We start from the raw sequence: 23,386 nt of genomic DNA, 5'->3' as shown, positions 1-23,386 counted from the left end.
TGAAAAGTCTCAACATCTTTTCCCTGTGACAGTGGCAAAATCGTGGGCAGACGTGGTAAAACTGGGCACCAAGCAGACCCAGACCAGAGCTGTTCAACGCGGACCTCCACGACCCCTGAGCAAGAGGCAAAGAAGAACCAATAATACCCCGAAGGTAGGTGCTCCAATGTGCATTGCTCTTTGATACATAATATGATTAAGGGATACATTAAGTGTGGATTGAGGCTTTGACGCTTTATTGACTTCCTGATTGTTTTCCAGAAGCTGACTGGCATCGTTCACAATCAATTTAGCACAGGCCACGCAAACTCCCCCTGTACCATAATAATAGGGAAAGCTCACATCGAGAAAGTGAACGGGCCAGCTCGGCCCTACAGGATGCTGAACAACTTCGTGGTCAACAAACCAATGGACTTTAGTGAAGATCTTTCAGGTAAAAGCATAGCCATGGCTCTTAGGAACCAGAACGCTTTCATCCTCCTGCGTGGGTCCACATGGGTGGGTATCACGTTTGTTTATCTGCTGTGCATGGGACAGGAGGATAAACAATCTAGTCAACTCGGAGGGTCATGATATTCAAGGAACAGGGTGCTGGACTGGAGAACAAGGCCAGGTCCCTGACGATTTGGAGTCACGTGGCCTGTAGGAAGCAGGTATGGCAGGAAATGCACATCTTTACCTGGGAGAGCAGCGTGGGTATACGACGTTGGCAGCGGCTTTATGGTGAAAAAGCAGCCTTGCTCTTATAATTGCTAGAGTAGGAGCAATTGGTTTGAGTGATGTTTTGCTTCAAGATTTCTTTTCCTTCCGTGTAGCTTAGCTGGTTCATGAAACAAAGGCTTCTCTGAGCCATTCATAGTTGAGCCAGTATTGCTATTTTCAGTAAAAGTGTGATGTGAGCTGCTGACACTTGTCCTGGATTAGAACCACGGCAGGACCCTGGGTTTGGGATTTTCTGCTACGTCGTTTGACCAGTGGTTTCCATTCTGAGCACCTATGGAGGGAGGTGACACTTGAATCCATTAGGTGGAACCTAGTTTTTATTTCCTGGCGGATTTTAAGATGGGAGAATTATTGTACCACTTATAAAACCTATGCAAGATACCCTCCAATTAGAATCACATTTGGATCAGCATATTTATTAGCTTTTTAAAAGCAAACTATAAAAATGTAGAATAGTGATAGCCAGAGTTCTGATAGCATGCTCCATGAGTAAAAAAACAATTTGAGCTTATACCACCCAATACGCAGTTATCTGTGTACGCTTGTAAATTATGCACACGTGTGAGTGTACTACTATATATGTTACGAAGCACTGAAGGCAAATTCTCAAAAATATTTATAAGATAAGTAGAAGTTTAAATAGTACCTGGGATGGTAAATTTTTTCAGCCTTCCTTCAAAACATTTTTCTAGACACTCAACAAAGGCCACCCCTCAGTGTGAGTACTTTTATGACAAAACATTAATATGTGATGAAATATTAAATCTTGGATATTTTAAGTAAGGCCTGAACGGTGGCAGAGGAATGAGCTTTTTAAGTGAGTTGCCTGGCTTGGGTGCCTTCAGAACAGGCTTCCCAAACACAATTTGCAGACGGCTGCCAGACTGAGAGAGTCAGCTGTTGGTCTGTTTTGGTCCATTGATGTCAGAATGAGAAAAGTAAGGAGAACAGGAGGAGAATGAGAGTTTGAGAAACTTGAATCTTCCCTTTAGAGAACTGGATGGGTTTGCTTGTTTGTTTTCTGAGATTATGTTAGTACTACCTTTTGGTGTTAAAATGAAAAGATGGTGATATTAGTACTTGACAATACTAAAAATGGGCAGTCCTATCTCACTTTTAACATTTGGACATTTTATTTGTACATAAACTCTTGTAGTGCATAACCTAGGACTTATCGAAGGAGCCTGAGGGCCCTGGATTTGGGGATGCATGGAGAGGGACCCTGGAGGGCAGCCTCTGTCCTCTGGCCAATGCTCACAGCTGGAGTTCACTCTAGAAGAGGGTGGACATCAACTTCCTTCATTACATTCTTTCCAAGAGGAAGGCCAGAGAAGAGGCCATATATGAGTCTAACTTGCCATTGCCCTCTTCAAAATATGGGTTCACAGCTGATGCATCAACCTCTCCTGTGAGACCCTGTCTCCCAGAAGTTCTAGGGAGTGATCTGTTGTTTGCCTTCCGACATCTCCTCTGTTGTACTTGAGGACAGGCATGCTGATTTGCAGGTATGAGCAGTCTGTTAACTGTTTTTCCACTATTTTCATGTAACAGGGCTGCCTGAGATGTTCAAGACTCCAGTGAAAGAGAAACCACAAAGGATGAGCCTGTGTCCCTCCACTTTTTCAAATTCAGAGGATTTGCTTGGAGAAGAGCTTCCAGTACCTCATTCAGGAGGAAAACCTCTGCTGTGTGCTTCAGAAAATTCTGGTGGGTTTCCTTTTTTTCCCCTGGCACTTTGATCTTTTCAGTGGAAACTGTAGATGGTCTTCTTTTTTCACAACAGCTACTGTATTATTTCACTACGACAGATATTCCTGATAAAGTACCATGTCCAGCTTCCCTGTCCCATTGTTCTTACGGGAGGTTTCTATCAGCAGCTGAAGTAGCACTGGCTTTCAGAGACTTGCATGCAAAGGCATATGCCTGTTTACTAACCGTAAACTACGGGTGTACATGTGGCCTTCTTCATTTAGCATAAGTAAAGAGGCTGACAAGCAGGAAAGTGTAATGATCTCTCATCATACTTATATGTAAATTACTCAAATGTGAGAGTGCTGTCAATTACCAAAGAGAAAGGCAGCAGGTGTGCACCACACAGGTACTCCTGTTAATCTCTGGTTGGGCACCTGCCGCAGGGTGAGAGTGAGATGTGAGTCTGTTTCTCTCTCATTTACACTGGTCACCGAGTTTCTGTCATAGAGGGGACAGTGTGCTACACTCAAGATGCTTCCTGTTGCTAAAGAATTGATGTTTCCCGTGTAACATGGCCCCTTAGCGCACTAAGTATAACCCATATTATTGCATTGGTGGTCCAGCAGATGAAACAGCCGTTTCTCACGTTTGATGAAAAAAATGTGTGTGTTCAGCTCACTGAGACCTGGCTGGCAGCCTAAGGAATGCTTTTCTTTTATCCGATCCCCATAGACTCTTACCACTGCCTATGCATGACCCCACTCTGTGTCACCCAAAAACATTGTTCTTAATTGTGTGTGGTTCATGTCAGGCAGATTTATGGCCATGTAGGCAGCCTCGTATCCTGAGATGGATGGGAGGCTGGTTTATTGGCTCTTAAATACCTCGTGAGGCTAAAACACCACATTGGCGCACGGTGCACAGAATATACTCATCATGCGTGTTTTAATTTCTTATAGGACAGAATGTGTCCCCCGGGACTCAAGATGCACCTAAAGAGCTGTCTGATCAAAGTTCTGCAAGCCCTGTCTTAAGACGCCAGAGTATTAAAATTAAAATAGATGAAAGTATTACGAAAACTCCCAGGAACGTGTATAAAACAGCAGGTGCTGAGATGGAAACTCCAGTGTCTGAGGCAATGACACCAAAGACAACATCAAGTGCAAAGAAGTTGAGAAGGTCCATGGAGCTCAGAAGCTCACAGGCACCAGGTGTAGAGTGTAAAAACGAAGGCCCAAAACCTGACGCTCTTGAGAACGTCTTGGGAAGATGTCTGAGGAAAGCACCACAGCCAGAGCAGAAGCTGGAGGGAGACGCGAAGGAGAGCGAAGCACGGACAGAGCACATGGGGTCAAAAGGGAATTCCAAACACACGATAGCCGTGAGGGGACCAAGGAGAGCTTCAGAGCTGAGGTGTGAGCTAGCAGCAGACCTGACCGCTCTCAAGAGCTTGCAGGAGACACAGCCTGAGGAAGACCAGCTGGACATCCCAAGTCTCCTACAGACCCCAGCTCATGCCAAGGAAGCAGTGGATGCAGAGAACAGAGCCACAAAAATGCTCTGTAAATCTCCCAGATCAGGAACAGTCAGCACGCCCACCAGGACAAACACACAGCTCAAAACACCTTCCTGGAAAGCGGATGTAGAAGATGCCTCGGCCCTCGAAAAACTCACACAGACACCCGGGAAAACTATGCCCATGCACAGAGAACCAGGTGATGAAAAAAGCATCAAATTGTTTCAGGAAACTCCAAAGCAGAAACTGGACCCTGCAGAAAATGTAGCTGGAAGTAAGAGGCGGCCAAGGACACCCAAGGGAAAGGCCCCACCCCTGGAAGACCTGGCTGGCTTCAAAGAGCTCTTCCAAACCCCACACCATGCCAAGGAACCCATGATTGATGACAAAACCCCCAAAATGCTCTGCCAATCTCCACAGCTAGAACCAGTCAACACACCAAGTAGAAAGGGACGTCTCAAGACACCTTCCCAGAAAGTGGATGTACAGGGAGATGTCTCAGCTCTCAGGAAGCCTCAACAAACACCAGGGGAAACCACACACTCACACAGAGAACCAGAGGGTGCTGACGGAGGCATTGCAGTGTCTCGGGAAGCTCCAGAAGAAAAACTGGACCCTGCAGAAAATGTAACTAGAAGCAAGAGGCGGCCAAGGACACCCAAGGAAAAGGCCCCACCCCTGGAAGACCTGGCTGGCTTCAAAGAGCTCTTCCAAACCCCAGATCATGCAAAGCAACCAATGACTGATGACAAACCTACCACAATACCCTATAAATCTCCACCAGCAGAAGCAGTCAACATGCCAACAAGTAGCAAGAGATGGCTCCAGACACCTTCCCAGAAAGTGGATGTGCAGGAAAATGTCTCGGCTCTCAGGAAGCCCACACACTCACACACAGAACCAGAGGGTGGTGACAGAGGCACTGCAGTGTCTCAGGAAGCTCCAGGAGGAAAGCTGAGCCCTGCAGAGAATGTAATTGGAAGCAAGAGGTGGCCAAAAACACCCAAGGAAAAGGCCCCACCCCTGGAAGACCTGGTTGGCTTCAAAGAGCTCTTCCAAACACCAAATCACACAGTGGAACCAATGAGTGCTGACAAAATCTTCAAAATGCTCTGCCAGTCTCCACAACTAGAACCAATCAACACACCAAGTAGAAAGGGACGTCTCAAGACACCTTCCCAGAAAGTGGCTGTGCAGGAAGATGTCTCAGCTCTCAGGAAGCCTCAACAAACGCCAGGGGAAACCACACACTCACACAGAGAACCAGAGGGTGCTGACAGAGGCATTGTGGTGTCTCAGGAAGCTCCAGGAGAAAAACTCGACCCTGTAAAAAATGTAACTGGAAGCAAGAGGCAGCCAAGGACACCCAAGGAAAAGGCCCCACCCCTGGAACACCTGGCTGGCTTCAAAGAGCTCTTCCAAACCCCACATCAAGCCAAGGAACCAGTGACTGAGGGCAGAACCCCCAAAATGCTCTGCCGATCTCCACCACCAGAGCCAGTTGTCACATCAACCGGCATGACCAGACGTCTCAAGACACCTTCCCAGAAAGTGGCTGTGCAGGAAGACCTCTCAGCTCTCAGGAAGCCCACACACTCACACAGAGAACCAGAGGGTGGTGACGGAGACATTGTGGTGTCTCAGGAAGCTCCAGGAGAAAGGCTGGACCCTGCAGAAAATGTAATTGGAAGCAAGAGGCGGCTAAGGACACCCAAGGAAAAGGCCCCACCCCTGGAAGACCTGGCTGGCTTCAAAGAGCTCTTCCAAACCCCAGATCATGCAGAGGAACAAATGACTAATGAGAAAACCACCACAATACCCTATACATCTCCAGCAGTAGAGCCAGTCACCAGGCGAACAGGTAGAAAGAGACGGTTCAAGTCACCACCAGGGAAAGTGGATGCAGAAGAGCCCTCAGCGCCCAGGAAGCCCACACAGACATCAGGGGGAGCCAGACATTCAGACAGAGAACGAGCGGATGGTGATAAAAGCATCAAATTATCTAAGGAAACTCCAAAGCAGAAACTAGACTCAGCAGAAAATATAAATGGAAGCAAGAGGCCGCCAAGGACACCCAAGGAAAAGGTCCAATGTCTAGAAGACCTGGCGGGCTTCAAAGAGCTCTTCCAAACCCCAGATCATGCCAAGGAACCAAGGGCTGTTATCAAAACTCCCCAAACGCTCTGCATGTCCTCCCAACCACAGCTAATTGTCACACCAACCAATAGGAAGAGATGGCTCAAGACACCTCTGGGGAAAGCAGATGTAGAGACAGAGCTCTCAGCATGCAGAAAGACACAGACACCAGGGGAAACTAGGCACTCAGAGGGAGAACCAGTAGATGATGATAAAAGCATCAAATTGTTTCAGGAAACTCCACATCAGAAACTGGACTCATCAGAAGATGTAAATGGAAGTAAGAGGCAGCCAAGGACACCCAAGGGAAAGGCCCCACCGCTGGAAGACCTGGCTGGCCTCAAAGAGTTCTTCCAAACCCCAGATCATGCCAAGGAACCAATGACTGATGACAGACCCACCAACAGACCTCGTCAATCTCCACAACCAGAACCAGCCGACACACCAAGTAGAAAGGGACGTCTCAAGACACCTTCCCAGAAAGTGGATGTGCAGGAAGACGTCTCAGCTCTCAGGAAGCCTCAACAAACACCAGGGGAAACCACACACTCACACAGAGAACCAGAGGGTGCTGCCAGAGGCATTGCAGTGTCTCGGGAAGCTCCAGCAGAGAAACTGGACCCTGCAGAAAATGTAACTAGAAGCAAGAGGCGGCCAAGGACACCCAAGGAAAAGGCCCCACCCCTGGAAGACCTGGCTGGCTTCAAAGAGCTCTTCCAAACCCCACATCAAACCAAGGAACCAATGACTGAGGACAGAACCCCCAAAATGCTCTGCCGATCTCCACCACCAGAGCCAGTCGTCACATCAACCAGCATGACCAGACGTCTCAAGACACCTTCCCAGAGAGTGGCTGTGCAGGAAGACCTCTCAGCTCTCAGGAAGCCCACACACTCACACAGAGAACCAGAGGGTGGTGACGGAGGCATTGTGGTGTCTCAGGAAGCTCCAGAAGAAAGGCTGGACCCTGCAGAAAATGTAATTGGAAGCAAGAGGCGGCTAAGGACACCCAAGGAAAAGGCCCCACCCCTGGAAGACCTGGCTGGCTTCAAAGAGCTCTTCCAAACCCCAGATCATGCAGAGGAACAAATGACTAATGAGGAAACCACCACAATACCCTATACATCCCCAGCAGTAGAACCAGTCACCAGGCGAACAGGTAGAAAGAGACGGTTCAAGTCACCACCAGGGAAAGTAGATGCAGAAGAGCTCTCAGCGCCCAGGAAGCCCACACAGACATCAGGGGGAGCCAGACATTCAGACAGAGAACGAGCGGATGGTGATAAAAGCATCAAATTATCTAAGGAAACTCCAAAGCAGAAACTAGACTCAGCAGAAAATATAAACGGAAGCAAGAGGCCGCCAAGGACACCCAAGGAAAAGGTCCAATGTCTAGAAGACCTGGCTGGCTTCAAAGAGCTCTTCCAAACCCCAGATCATGCAGAGGAACAAATGACTAATGAGAAAACCACCACAATACCCTATACATCTCCAGCAGTAGAACCAGTCACCAGGCGAACAGGTAGAAAGAGACGATTCAAGTCACCACCAGGGAAAGAGGATGCAGAAGAGCCCTCAGCGCCCAGGAAGCCCACACAGACACCAGGGGGTACGCAGAGAGAGCCTGTATGTGATGAAAAAGACAGCAAAGCGTTTAAGGAAAATTCACGGCAGAGACTCAACCCTGCAGAAAATGTAATTGGCATCAAGAGTCGGCTAAGAATATTGAAGGAAAAGACCCAACCCGTGGAAGACTCGTGCAGTTTCAAAGAGCCCTTCCAAAAGCCAGGTCAGGCCAAGGAACCAGTGAGCGATGGTAAAATCGCTCCAGTGCCCTGCCAGTCTCCACCAGCCGGACCAGTCACCAGGCCAGCAAGCAGAAGGAGGCGGCTCCAGTCAACGCCAGAGAAAGTGGGTGTAGAAGAGCCCTCAGCTCCCAGGAAGCCCACACAGACACCAGGGGATATGCAGAGAGAGCCTGTATGTGATGAAAAAGACAGCAAAGTGATTAAGGAAACTTCACGGCAGAGACTCAACCCTGCAGAAAATGTAATTGGCATCAAGCGTCGGCTAAGAACATTTAAGGAAAAGACCCAACCCGTGGAAGACTCGTGCAGTTTCAAAGAGCTCTTCCAAAAGCCAGGTCAGGCCAAAGAACCGGTGAGTGATGTTAAAATCACTGCAGTGCCCTGCCAGTCTCCGCCAGCCGGACCAGTCACCAGGCCAGCAAGTAGGAGGAGGCGGCTCCAGTCACCACTGGGAAAAGTAGACCTAGAAGAGCTCTCAGTACTCAGAGAGCCCATCCCAACAGCAGGGGAAACCATGCACAGAGAACCAGTAGGTGATGAGAACAATACCAAAGTGTTTAAGGAAACTTCAAGGCAGAACCTGGACTCAGCAGGAAATGTAATTTGTGTCAAGAGTCGGCGAAGAACATTTAAGGAAAAATCCCAACCCCTGGAAGATCCGGCCAGTTTCAAAGAGCTCTTCCAAAAGCCAGATCAGGCCAGTGAACTGGGAAACGATGCTTCTGGAGTTAAGAGAGCCCCAAAGCAAACAGCGGACAGAAGAAGACCTGTAGAAATATCCCGAAGAGTCCTCAGGGCCCCTAAAGTAAGGTTCATGGGAGACCTTGTGGGCAGCAGAGACCCTGTACAATCACCAGGTGAGAGCTGCAGCTCCCCGTCCCCCAAGAGGAAACTGGGAGAAGATGCCAGGCTTGTGGGCAGGAAGAGGCTATGCCCCACGATGGCTGCACAGGACCCTGAGGAAGAGAAGCCCCTCCAGAAGAAGCAGAGGACAGCCCCCAGGGAGAGACGGGAGCCCCCCAGACCCTCGGGAGTGAAGAAGAGAAGTCTGAGGATTTTGGCACAAAGGACTAAACCTGTGGGAAACCTGCCCAACAATGACATGAAAACTAAAGCTACGGATCCACAAGGAGAAGACACTCCAAATAAGGTAATGGGTGGTGTGATGTCATCGTGTGATGTAATCGTACCATGTCATCTTGGGTGGATGCTCTCCATTCTGGTATAACGTTTGCTATAAATTGTACATAACGCAAATGTATGTGTGGGTACCCTTTCCCCACGGGGTCTGCATTCAGCACAGTGAGTAACTGCAGACCTTCGTAAAGCATCCTTTGGGGATTTCTAGAGAGAATAGGCTAATTTGGGAAAATAACTGGTCAAAATTATTATTACACATTTTGCCAAGAACTTCTCGGGAAGTGACTGAGTTGTGTTCATCTTCAAAGGTGTGGAACTTTGTGCCGAGAAAAAGTGGGCAATTCAGTCCTGCCTTGTTTCAGACACCGAGACCTGGAGTGCTGGGTAGAAGTACTATCTGCATCAGTATTGAAACAATTAGAACAATTTACACGGGGCGTGTGTCTTGGGAAGACCTTAACTGTCAGGGTTGTCAGACAGAGAAGCTTGTAAATTCGATTCCAGAAATTGAGATTTTCCTGTCCTGCTCTATCAATTATTGTTAAAGGATTAGGAATTCATTTACTACCTGAATAATGGGGCATTCTCCTGGAATACCCTTTTAACGCTTGTTATAATCAGACTGACGTATATGACATTCAGACATTGTGATTGGAATTTATACTGAATTCCTTACTTACGGTTTATCAGTAGAAATGGTGATTCCTCCATTGGAACAAAGTGACAGTCACTCCCTTGACTCGATTAGATTACTGGCATCTTAGAAAATGAACCAATGGAAAATTTTCCAATTAATCCCCCTTTGAGTTCACTTTCGAATGATTTTCTCCATGTGGAGTTTTAAGATTTGTATTCCTCATTCTTGACGTTTTGGGGATGTCTTTTGAATTTTTTTAGGGAATGTCCCTGCGTACCAGGCGCCCCACTAAAACGAATATAGAGGAGCAAAGACCTGGGTCTCTTATATCAGCAGGAAAGGTGAAAATAAAGAGAAGTGAAAAGAAGTCCATGGAGACCTCCCAAGAGATGAAGCTGCAAAGCCCAGAAGATGCAGCGGAGAATCCTACCTCTGGGGGCAAAGTTCAAGACAGAAGGAGGCCCTTGAGATCTGGGAAGCAGAATCAGAAGGCTTTGCCTGACGCAACAGAGGAGACAGCAAGGCAGGAAAGGGTGGAAGTCCCCGTGAAGAAGCAGGACGAGAAAGAAGTAACGGAATATTCAGACTTCAAGGGTTTGAGATCCAGGAAGATTACTCTCCGCCCTCGAGGAAACACTTCGGAGAGTGGATCCGAGCAGAGAGTAACCCGGGGTGCCAGGAGATGTGCCAACAGCCTCCAAAAGGCAAGTGATTTCCTGTTTCTCTTTTTTTCAGTGCATAGAATGTTTCACTATGATTTTTGCCCCATGTTGCTAGAGCAGACACAACACATGATATGTAATAACACGCCACCAGCTCCCGGTTGGACTAAGGTAAGAGGCATGAATCTAAGCCACATTTTGTGTCTCTATATTCAGGTGTATCTGGCTTGGGAATTCCACTTTGAAAAGTAAATTCACATTATAAAGTCATCATTCAGGAAAAGCAAGGGATGGGACTTCCCTGGCGGTCCAGGGGTTAAGACTCCAAGCTTCCACTGCAGGGGGCTCAGGTTCAGTCGCTGGTCAGGGAACTAAGATCCTGCTTGCCGTGGCCAAAAATTTTTTAAAAAAGGAAGGAAAAGGGATTTATCCAGTTAGTATTTTCTGACTGCTTGTTGCATACCCTGTATTAAGATTCCAGGCAGCTGTCTTCAGTCCCTGGTTAGAGATTGAATGAAACTTCCAGAGGGGTAACGCCTGATTTCGAAGGCGTCCCTTTGGAAAGCTGGGATGAAGAGCAGGTGGAGGTGTGTTTAGGTGGGTAGCACTGTTCAGAGCTCCCACCCGGGAGGCAGTCTGGTGTCCTTTGTCCCGTCCCAAATGTGCTCTCTGCTGACACTCACGTAGCATTGGGGGTGGTCCCCTTCAAACACCTCAGTTGTTTAGAAGACCCAAAAGATTTTGGTCTGAGAAAAAAACCAGGCCGAAACCTTTTGGGTCTTCTGGTTTTTAATTTGTTTCACATCTGGTCAAGTTGAGATTTTTAAGAACCTCATTTTTTATTTGTAATAAAAGTTTACAGCTTGATTTTTTTCAAAACAGTCAACCAACTGCAAGCACCTGTTAATAAAGGTCTTAAATAATTGTCTTTGTGTATAAAAGAAAAAAAATATTTCAGCCTGATTTTACCTTTGAATTCACTTTTTCTGAATGGTATTTATGAAAATTAGTGAAAATGTATGTATTTGTGTGGAAATTTTCTTTCTCCTTTTATGATGTATGAACTTAAAAATAGCTTACAAACCTTTCTATCAAAGGACACAGTATTTAACTTTAAAAAATTAAATAGTAAAAACAGTTTAAGGCAACTTTCACAGGCTCTATCTTAAAGTTTATTTCCAACCTCAAGATTAATTTTCTAGGACTAAAGGCCTGCATCACACCTAGAAAGGATCGGGGTTTTTGCAAAGTCGGTTACAAAAATTGTTCTTTTAAATTACTTAAGGGTTATACTTTTGTTCCCAAACAGGAAAATGACAATGTGGGTGTCAAGAAAATAAGAACCAGAAGTCATCGCGACAGTGAAGATACATAGCCAAGAAGCTTAAAAGGGAAAAACACGTAATGAATTTAGTTTAGCGATAAGTTGTAGTACAATATTTGCCGTACATTTTATAGTGAATTCTGTAAATAATGCTATCTGGAGGGGAGGGCAGGTTTAAGGGAAGAAAGCTTGGAATTTTCTGACTCTGAATAGTTTATTCAAAACCTCCATGTGGAGGTTATGAAGGAGACTGCTGGGTCTCCTAAACTGAAAAAAATTTAAAGCTTGGGTGGGTGGGCGGCAGGGGCGGGGGAGGGTTTGCCAAGGTGTGGCCTTCAACTTGGCGAGATGAAGCCCTGGAGTTTGTGACTTCCACGGTCAGCCCCCATTGGCCGTGGGCTCAGGCACTTACCATGCTGTGTTGTAAATGTTTCCGTGTGTGTCTGTCCTTCATGTACATACCTCCTCCATCCAAATGTGAAAGGCGGGGCTTCTGTCCTGCACCCCCAACACCAGGCAGGCATTCTGGAAATATGAATGAGTGGGTATAGGAAGAGAAAAATGAAAGTTACAAGGTGTACCTTTACACTGGGGAGCCCTCGGGTCCAGGCACGAGGGCTGTGGGTCTTCTGCACAGGACTGTCCTCTCCTTGGTGTCCTGACCATTTAAGGGAATAAATGTGTGATGTGGAGGACAGTTTGCGATGCCATTTTCAGGGTAACGAGACTTTGAGGAATGACGGGTAGCTTGCCTTTTCCACGTTGAGCATCTTTGTCTAAACTAGGACTGCTTTCATCTGAGAAGTCATCGCCCCGCTCAATCTTAGGGCCATCGGCCAGGGTGCCCCTCAGTTCCAAACTGTAGCACCCCTCTGAGCTTTCATGTCATCTGCATATTCTGAGCTTTCTGCAAATCTGCTCTCACCTGTTTTCTCTGACCACACCTGTTGGCCTGTCTTAGTCCCCAGCAGGTCACCTTGGACGGAGCAACACAAACCCGAACGTTTCCCCCAAGAGAGCGGCCATCTGACAGCCACAGAGCATGAGGCTCTTCCCCCACCATTTCTGAGTCACTTAACACGGGAGCCCATGGCTCCTACATCTCGTTTCAAGCCTGGACTTCCGTCTTTCTTCAGTTTCAGAGCCTCCGTCACACTGCTGTTCTGCTTTGTCCTCCTGTCCCTTTGTGTTCCCTAAATCAGAAATGAGCACACCTTCCCTCCAGTCACCTGTCCTCCCCCTTCACCTACCTTGCCAGGTGGAGGTAAGGATGGAAGATAAGAAAAGGTCGCTGTCCCCTAGAGTGTGAACTGTAACACTGGTGCCCCTGTCTGTCTACTCTTGTAACCCCCGTGTCTGGCATGGATCCAGGTCCACATAACAATAAATGTTTGCTGAACGAATGCATGAATCCAGGCGTGTCTGCTGAGTCAGTGGTATTTGCTTTTGCTATTTTGGCTGCTATAATACAGTTTTAGGCAGTGTTGTCTGAAATCTTTAGGAGGGTGAGTGACAGATGGAGGTAGGAGGGTTGAGGATGAAGCAGGGAGGGGACATTCAAAGAGCTGGGCCAGGAAGAGGGGTGGGATTCTGGTGAGCAGAAGGGAGAGTATTTTAGGAAACACAACCCTCATTAGAAAAGGCACTCTATTTGAAGGTGTGAGTCACACATGTGTCATTTAGGTAGGCAAGATTCAAGAAATTGTAAAACAGGAATTTTCTACGATTAAGTTGTTCTGCCAACACTTCACATTTAGTAATAATTATGAACCTTACATATAGAAAAATTTCAATTAGCTGTATGCCTGGGGAATGGGATAAAAATTAATTAGAAAGCTCTTAGGGTTCAATTCTAACCAAAAATCTCACTGAAATATATCAGCATATTTTCTCGCCTTCGTAAGTACAGTATTTCAAGAGCATAAGAGTGGTTTTATTTTATAGGGTTGTAGGTGCTGGATTAGAAAAGGTCATTCAAACAAGTGTTTAAAAGAGCCCATGTCCCCAGGACACAGCCTTTATTCGCATCCTTGAGGGTGAAGGGTCAGAAATATTAACCACTAATATTTAGCCAGGCTAACTGTGTGTTTGAGAATGGGGTGCAAGAGATAAATGCCTACTCGCTGTGTGGTTTGGTGCCTTCTCTGAGCCTCAGATTCCAAGTGAGTGACATCCCTCTGGTGGAAAGTTCTCAGTAAACGGAAGCTATTCTTTTTTTTTTAACATCTTTATTGGAGTATAAATTGCTTTACAATGTTGTGTTAGTTTCTGCCGTATAACAAAAACTATGGAACGCTTCACGCATTTGCGTGTCATCCTTGCGCAGGGGCCGTGCTAATCGTCTCTGTATTGTTCCAGTTTTTGTATGTGTGCTGCCGAAGCGAGCACAATGGAAGCTGTTTTTACTTCTTCATCTCCAAGCTTTTCCGTGATACGGCCGCCACAATCTCTCCTTGACTTCTTTGCTCCAGTTCTGTACCAGCCAACTTTTGTCTTTCTTAGTTAAACCCCTCCACCCCCCCTCACACATACATAGACCTGCACACATATACACATGCATATACATAAACATACATGGGTCCACACCCCTTCCTACACACGTATATACATGCATACACATTCATGCGTTTATACGCACATACACATGCAGATGAACACACACACACACTCACACACACATACGCCCTGCTCTCTTCTCTGCCTCGGACTTTCCCCACCTCCTGCTTCACAAGACGGTCCCCTTCAGCCCCGAGCTCAGCTCCAGTGAGACTCCCTCGGAGAAGCCTCGTTCAACCCCATCCCCATTTCCCAGGCTGGGTTAGTCCCCCGTTTTGTATCCTGTGCATCCCCGTGGGACGTAGTGCAGTGAAAACTAGACGCCCCCCTCTAGGACAAAGCTTTGTCCATCCAGGAGGGCAGACCATGGATGGACAAGTCTCGATAGCCTGGTGACCCTGTGCAGGAGGTGTCTGGGATGAAATGATCTTAAACCCCATGGTATTTTTTTATTAAAGGGAGGGAAGGGAAAGAAAACCAAACCAAAGCAAGACAGTGAGTGGCAGACGGGGTGGGTCGGCATGGGCTCTTTGGCCTGTCTGCATTTCCCCAGCTCTGACGTGGCCGGACAGTTGCTTCCCCTCCTGGCCAGCAGGCCCACTTTGGTCCTGCAGGAACGGCCCTTGTATTCGGGGAAGGGGACTCCCACAACCCTGGCTCTGTCCTATTTGTCTGGACAGAAGTGGGGAGTCCAAGGACAGGGATTTGGTCAGGGCCGCAGAGTCAGCAAACGAAGATGCATGTTGCCCCGAGGTTGGCCGTCCTAACGTGAGTAGATCCTGGGAGTGAACTTGCGGGCAAGTCAGGGGGTGGGAGCCCGTGGTGGGTCGGTTTGTTCCCAGGAAGAAGTCTGTCAGGGGCAGAGAAAGGCTTTTGGGTGTCCAGGCGTCAAGTTCATTACTACCTGGAGGGGCTGAGGCAGGAAGGAAGGGCCATCCTGAGTCCTAAACACAGTTAAGATGGAGGAATTCAGGCCCCGGCAGATGGGCGCACTGGGTGGAGGTGTCCGGGTTGTGGAAAGTACATTGTAAATGTCAGCTCCATAGTCAAGTCCAGCTACTGAACTGAAAACGGCGTTAAGACACTGTGGCTGGGATCTGCCCATCTGCTGGGCTTTCTAGACGATTCCTCTAGAAGAGCTGGTGGGATCATCTTTCCAGACACAGATGCGATGCTCCAGCCACAGCCTGAGGGACCCTGATTCCGGTGCCGTGCAGACCCCCAGGCCTCGGGCCGTCTCCTGGACATGGCTGCAGTCTTCCCTCCTGCTACAGAGCGCCATGCTGACACATGGATGTCATCAACATTGCTCTTCACAGAGGAACAAAAAGTGCCCAGGACTTGTTCACATGAAGCCCCTCCTGGCGTCTACACGGTGATTCCACAGGCATGAATGTTTGGTTTGATGCGTTTATTGGGTGCCGCCATGCAAGGGCCACAGAGGGCCCTGCTGCCAGGCGGAATCACCCCCACACCCAGCAACCCTGTCGACAGGCTGGTAAGTCCCGAAGCTTCCTGGACAAGGGACGTTAGAAAGCCATCAAGGACAGTCTTTTATAAAGCATCGAAGGGAAATATTTATAACATGAATAACAAAGGGTTAGTCTCCACGTTTTCCGTCCATCAGAGTAGCTCTATGCCAGGAATGCCAAGCAGCCTTTAGACAGGATGCGGAAGCTGTGTATGTGCTGACATGGCCCGACCCTAAGGCGGGACAAAGGGGCAATTTACACAACTGGCCGCAGGTAGTGCATTTTGTCGTTCTAAGATACCAGGTTTTTACATACTAACCTCTCGAACATCAGGATGCATCTCAAAACTGACGGTGCCTTGCAAGAAATAATTGGCAGTGTTTGCCTTCTCAGCAAAACAAAGTGGGTTTGGCAATTCTCTCATCCTGGACTTGATGATATACCGGGAGTTCGGCTCTGTTGTTTTTATAAACAAACAAGCAAGCAAAAGGCCGCGTGTTTATGTAACTGCAGGTTTAAGTCTGCAGGTAGCTGTCTGGAAGGATGTACCCCAAAGTTACCAATGCACTGAGGTGGAGAGGAGGAACCGAGTGAAAGGCCAAGTTCGTGCACACTCTTTCTGTTTGCTTTGAACTTGTACAACAAACGCATCTCCCTGTGTCGCCAGGGTGACACCGTCCTTTGAGACCAGGGGCTGGCACCGCTGGAGAAAACCTCCAACTTGGGCCGGGGGTAGTGGCGGGGCAAGGCTCCAGGGTCCCGTCCTTCGGGAGGGCGATTCGGGGAGGCCCTCGGGCATCACTGCAGAGTCGAGTCCCAGGGGGTGGGGGTTCTTTGTGCTGCCCCTCCCGCCCTGTTCCCTCACTCGCACGTGCTGGGGTCTCCTCCCCATTAGCTACCTGCGCCCACGGGCTTGATTCAGGCCTTCTTTCGGGGACATCCAACAACAGAAACCTTGGATGTAGGGGTCAGAGCGGGGGCAGGGTGTTGGTCTGCTAAGGCCGTCCTAACAAAGTGCCACAAACCAGGTGGTTCAAACAACCCAATCCTATTGTCTCCAGTCCTGCAGGCACGAAGGCCAAGTCAAGGTTGCTTCCTTCCGAGGCTGTGAAAGAGAAGCCACTCCCTGGTCCCCGGCAGCCTCCGGGCTTCCTAGTTTGCGGAAGCATCACTCCAACGCCTGCCTTCTTTTCACATGTTCTTCTCCCTGTGCGTGTGTCTCTGGGTCCAAGTTCCCTCTTCTCATAAAGGCGCCCTCACGCTGGAGTAGAATGGACCCACCCTAATGGCCCACCCGACTCCTAGGCCCTCATCCTAATTAATCACATCTGTAACAAATATAACAAGGCTTATAAAATTTATTAAATAAATACAACCAAGAATAAAAAGCAGATGTTTAGATTTCCACATTAGGCCCAGAATGTCTAAAAGAGGAAGCTGGGGTGTGAGCTGGGGAAGGGCGGGGAAGCTGAAAAAGAGAGCTGGGCTCACCAGAGACACACGGTGTGTAAAGGAAGGCCTAACAGGTGTTCAGGTTTTAGCAGGAGAAGCGACATTAGAAGGGCTCTCTGACCCCATCTGGCTGTGGACTTTGAGCATGTGGTCACCTTCCTCGTAGATGCTGGGAAACCACTGCTCAGGGCTCGGAGCCCTGTTTGGACCGGAGGAGGGACGTGGGCCTCTGCAGGGCCGCTTGTGACTAGTGACCCACACACCCTCAGGACTTCTGAAGGCCGGCCCACTGGCCATCATGCCCACTCCTGCCCGGGGGACTGTTTCTCTACCATGTCTGAGCTAAATTTTACAAGTCCTAAAATTGTCTGCTTAAATCAATGCTTCCCTCCTAATGAATGTCTTGTCTAAAAGGATTTAAGGCAGAGGAACGAGATAAGGAGATTTCAGTGAAGAAAGAGACGCAGGCTGGAGTCAAAGTAAAGATTTATCCTCGCATCAGAATGTTTTGGATGTTGCAATTTGCATATACACAGAATTCAGCAGCATTCACTGGCATCATAATCAGTGCAAGATCAAGTGATAAATGGAATAAAAGGAAAAATGAAACCGGAATACATACATATATTATCAAGATTGCACATAAATTAACACAAACACAACAGAAGTATCAGTAATCACACATTTTAAAAAATAACATGGGCGTGACTCCAAATGCTGAAACAGAGGTGTCAGGCTCGTTTTAAAAAGTTTTAAAAAACACATAAAAATACCTTTTAAAACACTGGTATGCATTCTTCATTCGTAGAGCACATGGAGAGAAACAGTAAAGTGAGTCACACAGTGACTGATAAAAGCAAGGAGATCAGAATGGTCGTCTTCTAATCGCTATTTGGCGTTTGAATGTAGCCGCATGCAACGGAGAAAACTGGCAAAGAAAAATGACTTTACCAGCCTGGCGCCGTTTTGTTATGTACAATGGACTTTCTTTCACCGAAGGGGAGGAAGAGTCAAACTATCCCAGCGAGACAGAGAGGACAGGAGTCCCGGAGCGCCCACCAAGGCTGTCTGAACTGGGACCGGGGCCGAGGCTAGGAGGCTGCAGCTACTGGGAGGCAAGAACTGCCCCAAAGGCAGAGGGGGTCCTGCAACCCAGGGACAGTGGCTTCCGCTCTGTTCTCAGAACCATGAGGGCGGAACTGCAGCAGACAAGGGGGATGCACAAGGGGGCAGAAGAACACACAAACGGGGCGCTTCCCCGAGAAGGTCTACCTTAATCTCAAGACAAGAGATGCCAGTAAGACCATTGAAGGGCCTGAAGGATTCTCACTAAAGGCTCCTAAATTTGGACCCCAATCCAGGCGTCTCGACCCCTATATGTCGCCTTCACCACAAACACCGGCTCTGTTTCTAGGCTTTGGTGCTCAGTTTTCTCTCCTCCCCTTTAGTCAAGAAGGGCTTCGGGCTTGGGACTTTAACAGTGAAAACAAACAGGGCCACCAGGTGCATCTCGCAAAGCTCCCTCCATTTTCTCTTCGACCCAAATGCATAATCATTGTACCCAGAAGGGTGAAGGACGCATTCAGCTGTGTGTGGAGCTCAGGGCTGCAGGCTGGTGGCCATGGCAGCGTTCACAAAGTTGTGCTTTTGTCTGTCCAGCTGGGCACCTCATCTGACCCTTGGGTGGGGCTCGGAGGAGTGGCAGAAGCTTGATTACCGGCGGGCTTGTTATTAGGACGTAACTTATCCTGGGTTACCTTTGTGCAATCAGTTACCAGTGGAAATATCAAATAAAGGCCTTCACATTCACATCTCTTTTAAAAAGCAAAAAGTGTACCCAAAAATGCACATGTTAAATGTTTTCAGATGTCTTTTTTTTATATTGTGCTCATCGGCTAGGTACCTAACAGCCACAGACAGATCACTGCCATTAAATCAAACCTTTTTACATTCATCCCTTCTCTTTTTTTTGCCCCATAAGCCAATCCTGTCTGGCAGTGAGATCATTATTATCCAGTGTCAGAGGTCTCACTAGTAACCATTCAAAAATAAATTAGCCTTTAGATTAAGGATTTCTCTTTTTCTTTTATTAAATATCGAGGAGTGGGACTTTAAAAAAAACTGTATAAATCTAGATTTTAAGATTTCTTTTCTTACAAACAGTCTTAGCATTTACAAGAGATTTTTAAATACCAAAATGCTTCTCAGAAAGTTTAAAGCATAATTGCTTGTGGCTGCCCAACTGTTTCTACCAGGCAGGAGCCCCTTGCTTCCATGCGTGTCAGATGCTCTATCTGACCTTTTGGAATGGAAGTGGTTTTTTGTCATGCCTTGAGGCACAGCTCACGACAAGCAGGGCAGAATGGCGGGGGCCGGGGGGCAGGGGGGAGTGAGAAGTGCAGTGGGTGTGATTCTCAGACAGACGGACAGCAAGCAGCGCCCAGCGCCGTGGGACTGAAACTCTGATAACTGGTTTTGCCGGACCCAAGGCCCGTGCGAACTGGACCACTGGCCTTTACATCTTTCTCATCTGGCCAAGATGGCACGACACAGCCTTGAATAAATGCATTTTTAAGTATTACTATATAGTCACTGACTACTCCAGTGTGTTTTAGACTTGGACTCAGGTTGTAAAGTCTTCTTTGATCTTTAAAATGTAAAGATGAACCACGTGGGTTGAGACTGAGGACTACAGAATTCCCTATTTACACTGTATCTTCACAAACAGTTTGCTTTCACAAAACTGCCACTGGGGGGCTTCCCCGGTGGCGCAGTGGTTGAGAGTCCGCCTGCCGATGCAGGGGACACGCGTTCGTGCCTTGGTCCGGGAAGATCCCACATGACGCGGAGCGGCCGGAGCCTGTGCTCCGTGGCGGGAGGGGCCGCGGCAGTGAGAGGCCCGCGTACCGCAAAAAAAAACAAAAAAACAAAAAAATCCTGCCACTGCTCAGGGCTGTAAAATCAGTGTCAGGAAAATGTATTTTCCACCGATTTCTGAGTCCTCGACTGTTTTCTAAGGAAGTTGTGGTTAGTATCTTGCATAAATAAACACACTTGTCATATTAAGAGTTTTAACATTTAGAGGTGCTGACTGTGTGAAATGAAATGATATGAATCTAATGAAAAATTAAAATATTTTTACTGATATTAGCAGAAATATATATTTTATGGAATATTATTTGACCTTAATACATTATTCCAGTTTTTAAAAGGGGTATTTAAGATTTAATAACTTTACAGCAGGTGGCCTTTAAGCATAACAAAATATATACAAAGAAATTAGGAGGATATTAATGTCAACTATGAAATAAATTAACATGATTTTTACAAAATATACTGACCATTAAATTAAAAAATATTTTAAGGCAGGAATTTTCATTTGAAATTAGCATAATCAGAAAATATATCAATAAAATCTTGTACCACTTTGTAGCAGAATTCATACTGTTCCTGAAAAAGAAAAACAAGAACACGTTAAAATAATATGAAAAAAAATTTGCCTAATTTAATTAGGAGAAACTTTAAAGAGAAGACATAAAAAAGTCTGACCAGTTATTGAAATACTGTATATCCTACTGCATATCAGCTTCTGTTATATAATTTAGTTTCTAGGCACATGAACATTTCCAAATAAAGCTGTTTTTCTACATAGAAAATGTCAATGTTCAGTTTCAACTTTAGCTTAGTGTATTTTGGACAGTCTGAGTGAGAGATCTTTAGTTTTCATATTTAAACTTAAAAATAACCACTTTTGAACTGAAAAAAAATGAGCACACTTAACATCAAACTTCAGAGTGTAATGAAAATAATCTACAGAAGTTAAATAAGACAGAAATATAGATTATTTTTAAGCCTAAATTTACACTGTAAAAGGGCATTGCTTTATATCAATTTTACTAGAATTTAAATGTGTTGCATATGTATAAGGCTGTTAACTTATTGGAACACTTGGACATCATCTGACTCCAGACCTCCCAGTGGCTCTTTGAGGTGGTGAGACTAGAGGCAGATGGCGGGTTAACAGGGGACCAGAAAGCGGGTTGTGTGACACGGCCCCTAACGGGCACTCAAAAGAGGAAATGAAAGAGCTGGGGAAAATGGCCACCGCAGGGCTTTCTTAGTGAGCCTACTGTGTGCCTCGGAAAACCATGCGTGCACAATGGTAGGCAGGCAGGTTCAAGTAACAACAGCTACCCTAAAAGGGTCTGGTTCCTTGCAGACCCTGGTCATTTGCTGGCCCAGTGAACATGGGAGCTGGGGAAGCAGGGGGACCAAGGGCGGTTCCTCATCCCCCTCCCTCTTCTTTCCCAACACCTTGGGTTCAGCCTCTTCTCTAAATTCCCATGGAACAAAAATCTACAGGCTTTTGGGTTGGAAGAGGCCGAACATTAGCCTGTCTGGCCGTTCTGGAGTCTCAGTCCAGCCATCATGGGAAGGAGCTGGGCTTTCCAGGGGAAGAAAAGATGAGGCAGAAAACTGCTGTCCTGAGGTTGCAGGGAGGTTGTCAGGAGAGCCAAGAATGGACGGTGGGGGTCCTCCCTTCCAGCTACTAAGATTCCCACCCGATCACCCAGCCCCCGGACGGGAGAGGAAAGGAAAATGCCTGAGTCGGGACCCAGTTAGCACAGAGAATGAGTGGGCCGGGCCGGGAGGGCAAGTGCTAAAAGAAGAAGCCTTGGGGAAAACGACGGGTTATAACAGCCTTTGAAACTGACCTTGCCGTTGCAGAACAATCACCAAATTTGGTGAAGAGGCATCGCTTCCGAAAACCAGCAAGTGTGTGTTTTCACCACGAAATGAAAGAGAACGTGAGAAGGAACTGTGCATTGCACGGACTCCTTAAGTAAGGCCCCTGGGCAGCGTCTGGAGGCTGAGTGAGATCCAGCCAAGGAACAGAGTCCACACGAACAGTGGAAGATCGATTACAAGAATCAGGACTGGAAACGTCAGTGCTAGTTTTGAACGTGGTACATATTTAAATGCACATTGGAATCTGGAGGAACAGTTCACTCTGACATAACGGTTGCTATCATCTGTGCCTCTGTCCAAGGGGTCCTACCATCTGAAGTCATGTGTGTGCCCCTCCTCACGTGTCCTGCTCGGGGGACAGACCCCAGCCAGACGCAAGGGAAGAAGGGGGTCTGTAGAGCTTTACTGTGAGCTGACTGGAACCTTTAGCTCTTTTTCTTGGAAACTTTACCTCCCTCCTTCCCCGTGGACTTGAACTCCTTCAATGAAGCTACATCAGATTCAACATGAGACCATTCTCGATCCCGCTGGAAACGGTTTCTTACCAGGGTTTGCACCATATGTGGTCTCTGAAGTCGTAAGCTCTTCACAGCTTGGAATACGTCCAGAAGTCCCTCAGCCTTGACCCGTTCCAGAATGTTGCTGAGTGCTATGAAAGTCCCTGTGCGCCCAGCTCCAGCACTGCAGACAAAACGTGCTGGATGAGATACTCAAACTCACCCACGGGCACGAGAATCCCACAGCCTCCGCCAAGCCCTACACGTCAGTACTGGAATGACTGGAGCTTGGATTTTTAATGATCATTTATAGGTAGCTTAGCTTTGGACTAAGAGTCAGCAAACATAAAATTCCTAAAACACTTGCCTAATTACAACATGAGTTGAATCAGGACCGGTTACAAGTTTTTAAGCTGGTGGAACCATTTCCCTTCTTCCTTGTGTAGACCAGACCTAATGGAGGCGGGCTTGGCTGGCCTCTTCCAGGGAGCCCTCTGGGGATGCACGGCTGCCCTCTGGGCCCTGGAATCCCACCTGTGGGCTGACTCTACGGCTGCTCTCCCTGCATCTGCCTTCCCACAGGTGGGATGACCTTGTGGGTCTCCTTCACCTTTGCATCCCTGGTGCCCAACACGTGTTAAGCTCAGTCTGGGTTTGCAGAGGGGGAACAAAAAGGAACTCAAAAGGACATCTACAAAGGCACCAGGGACTGGAAACCGAGGCGTGTGCTCTCCCTGCTGGCCAGGCCGGAAGTGCGCCAGGCGGGTCCCAGACAAGGAAAGAGGCCCAAACCCTCCACGCTGGGTGTTATTAGCTACAAGGCGAAGTGGGTCGGTGCCAATGGCAGTCGCAAAAATGTGGGAACCACACGTGCAGACAAAGGAACAGAAGTGCAGCCTTGGAGGCAAATCAGCAGCCCCGAGATCAAACTCCCCAAACGCGAGGAAGAGCTTTGCAGGGGTGGTCAAGGCCCCTGCCAGCAGGCGGGCCTGGCCCAGCAAAAAGGTGAGCTGGCAGGTGTC

The 23,386-nt window shown here is 47.5% G+C and overlaps 2 protein-coding genes and 1 non-coding gene across 17 annotated transcripts in view; 1 reads left to right on the top strand and 2 right to left on the bottom strand.

Moving 5' to 3' along the window:
• Positions 1 to 13,049, top strand: part of MKI67 (marker of proliferation Ki-67) — a 29,797-nt gene extending 16,748 nt beyond the window's left edge. For 3 of the 6 annotated variants that reach the window (XM_049696742.1, XM_049696740.1, XM_049696741.1), the window contains exons 10-15: positions 33 to 154; positions 262 to 433; positions 2,275 to 2,430; positions 3,375 to 9,025; positions 9,913 to 10,356; positions 11,624 to 13,049. In XM_049696742.1, coding sequence (XP_049552699.1) covers positions 33 to 154; positions 262 to 433; positions 2,275 to 2,430; positions 3,375 to 9,025; positions 9,913 to 10,356; positions 11,624 to 11,689 — 6,611 coding nt within the window. In that variant the 3' untranslated portion in view covers positions 11,690 to 13,049. The remainder of the gene's footprint in view (positions 1 to 32; positions 155 to 261; positions 434 to 2,274; positions 2,431 to 3,374; positions 9,026 to 9,912; positions 10,357 to 11,623) is intronic. The other 3 variants (XM_049696743.1, XM_049696744.1, XM_049696745.1) reach the window with 3 other exon arrangements.
• An 870-nt stretch (positions 13,050 to 13,919) lies between these two features.
• Positions 13,920 to 14,026, bottom strand: LOC117199946 (U6 spliceosomal RNA). Its single transcript, XR_004481321.1, has one exon. It is a non-coding gene; the product is annotated as a U6 spliceosomal RNA (small nuclear RNA).
• Positions 14,027 to 17,587: 3,561 nt separating this feature from the next.
• PTPRE (protein tyrosine phosphatase receptor type E) overlaps positions 17,588 to 23,386 on the bottom strand; it is a 167,088-nt gene continuing 161,289 nt past the window's right edge. For 6 of the 10 annotated variants that reach the window (XM_049696753.1, XM_049696755.1, XM_049696754.1 and 3 more), the window contains one exon: positions 17,588 to 22,548. In XM_049696753.1, coding sequence (XP_049552710.1) covers positions 22,293 to 22,548 — 256 coding nt within the window. In that variant the 3' untranslated portion in view covers positions 17,588 to 22,292. The remainder of the gene's footprint in view (positions 22,549 to 23,386) is intronic. The other 4 variants (XM_049696756.1, XM_033420735.2, XM_004265710.4 and 1 more) reach the window with 1 other exon arrangement.

The sequence above is a fragment of the Orcinus orca genome, chromosome 14 (assembly GCF_937001465.1).
Source record: "Orcinus orca chromosome 14, mOrcOrc1.1, whole genome shotgun sequence".
NCBI classification, from domain to species: Eukaryota; Metazoa; Chordata; class Mammalia; order Artiodactyla; family Delphinidae; genus Orcinus; species Orcinus orca.
Note: the sequence above shows the minus strand (reverse complement) of the source record. Positions and strands in the feature narration are given on the sequence as shown.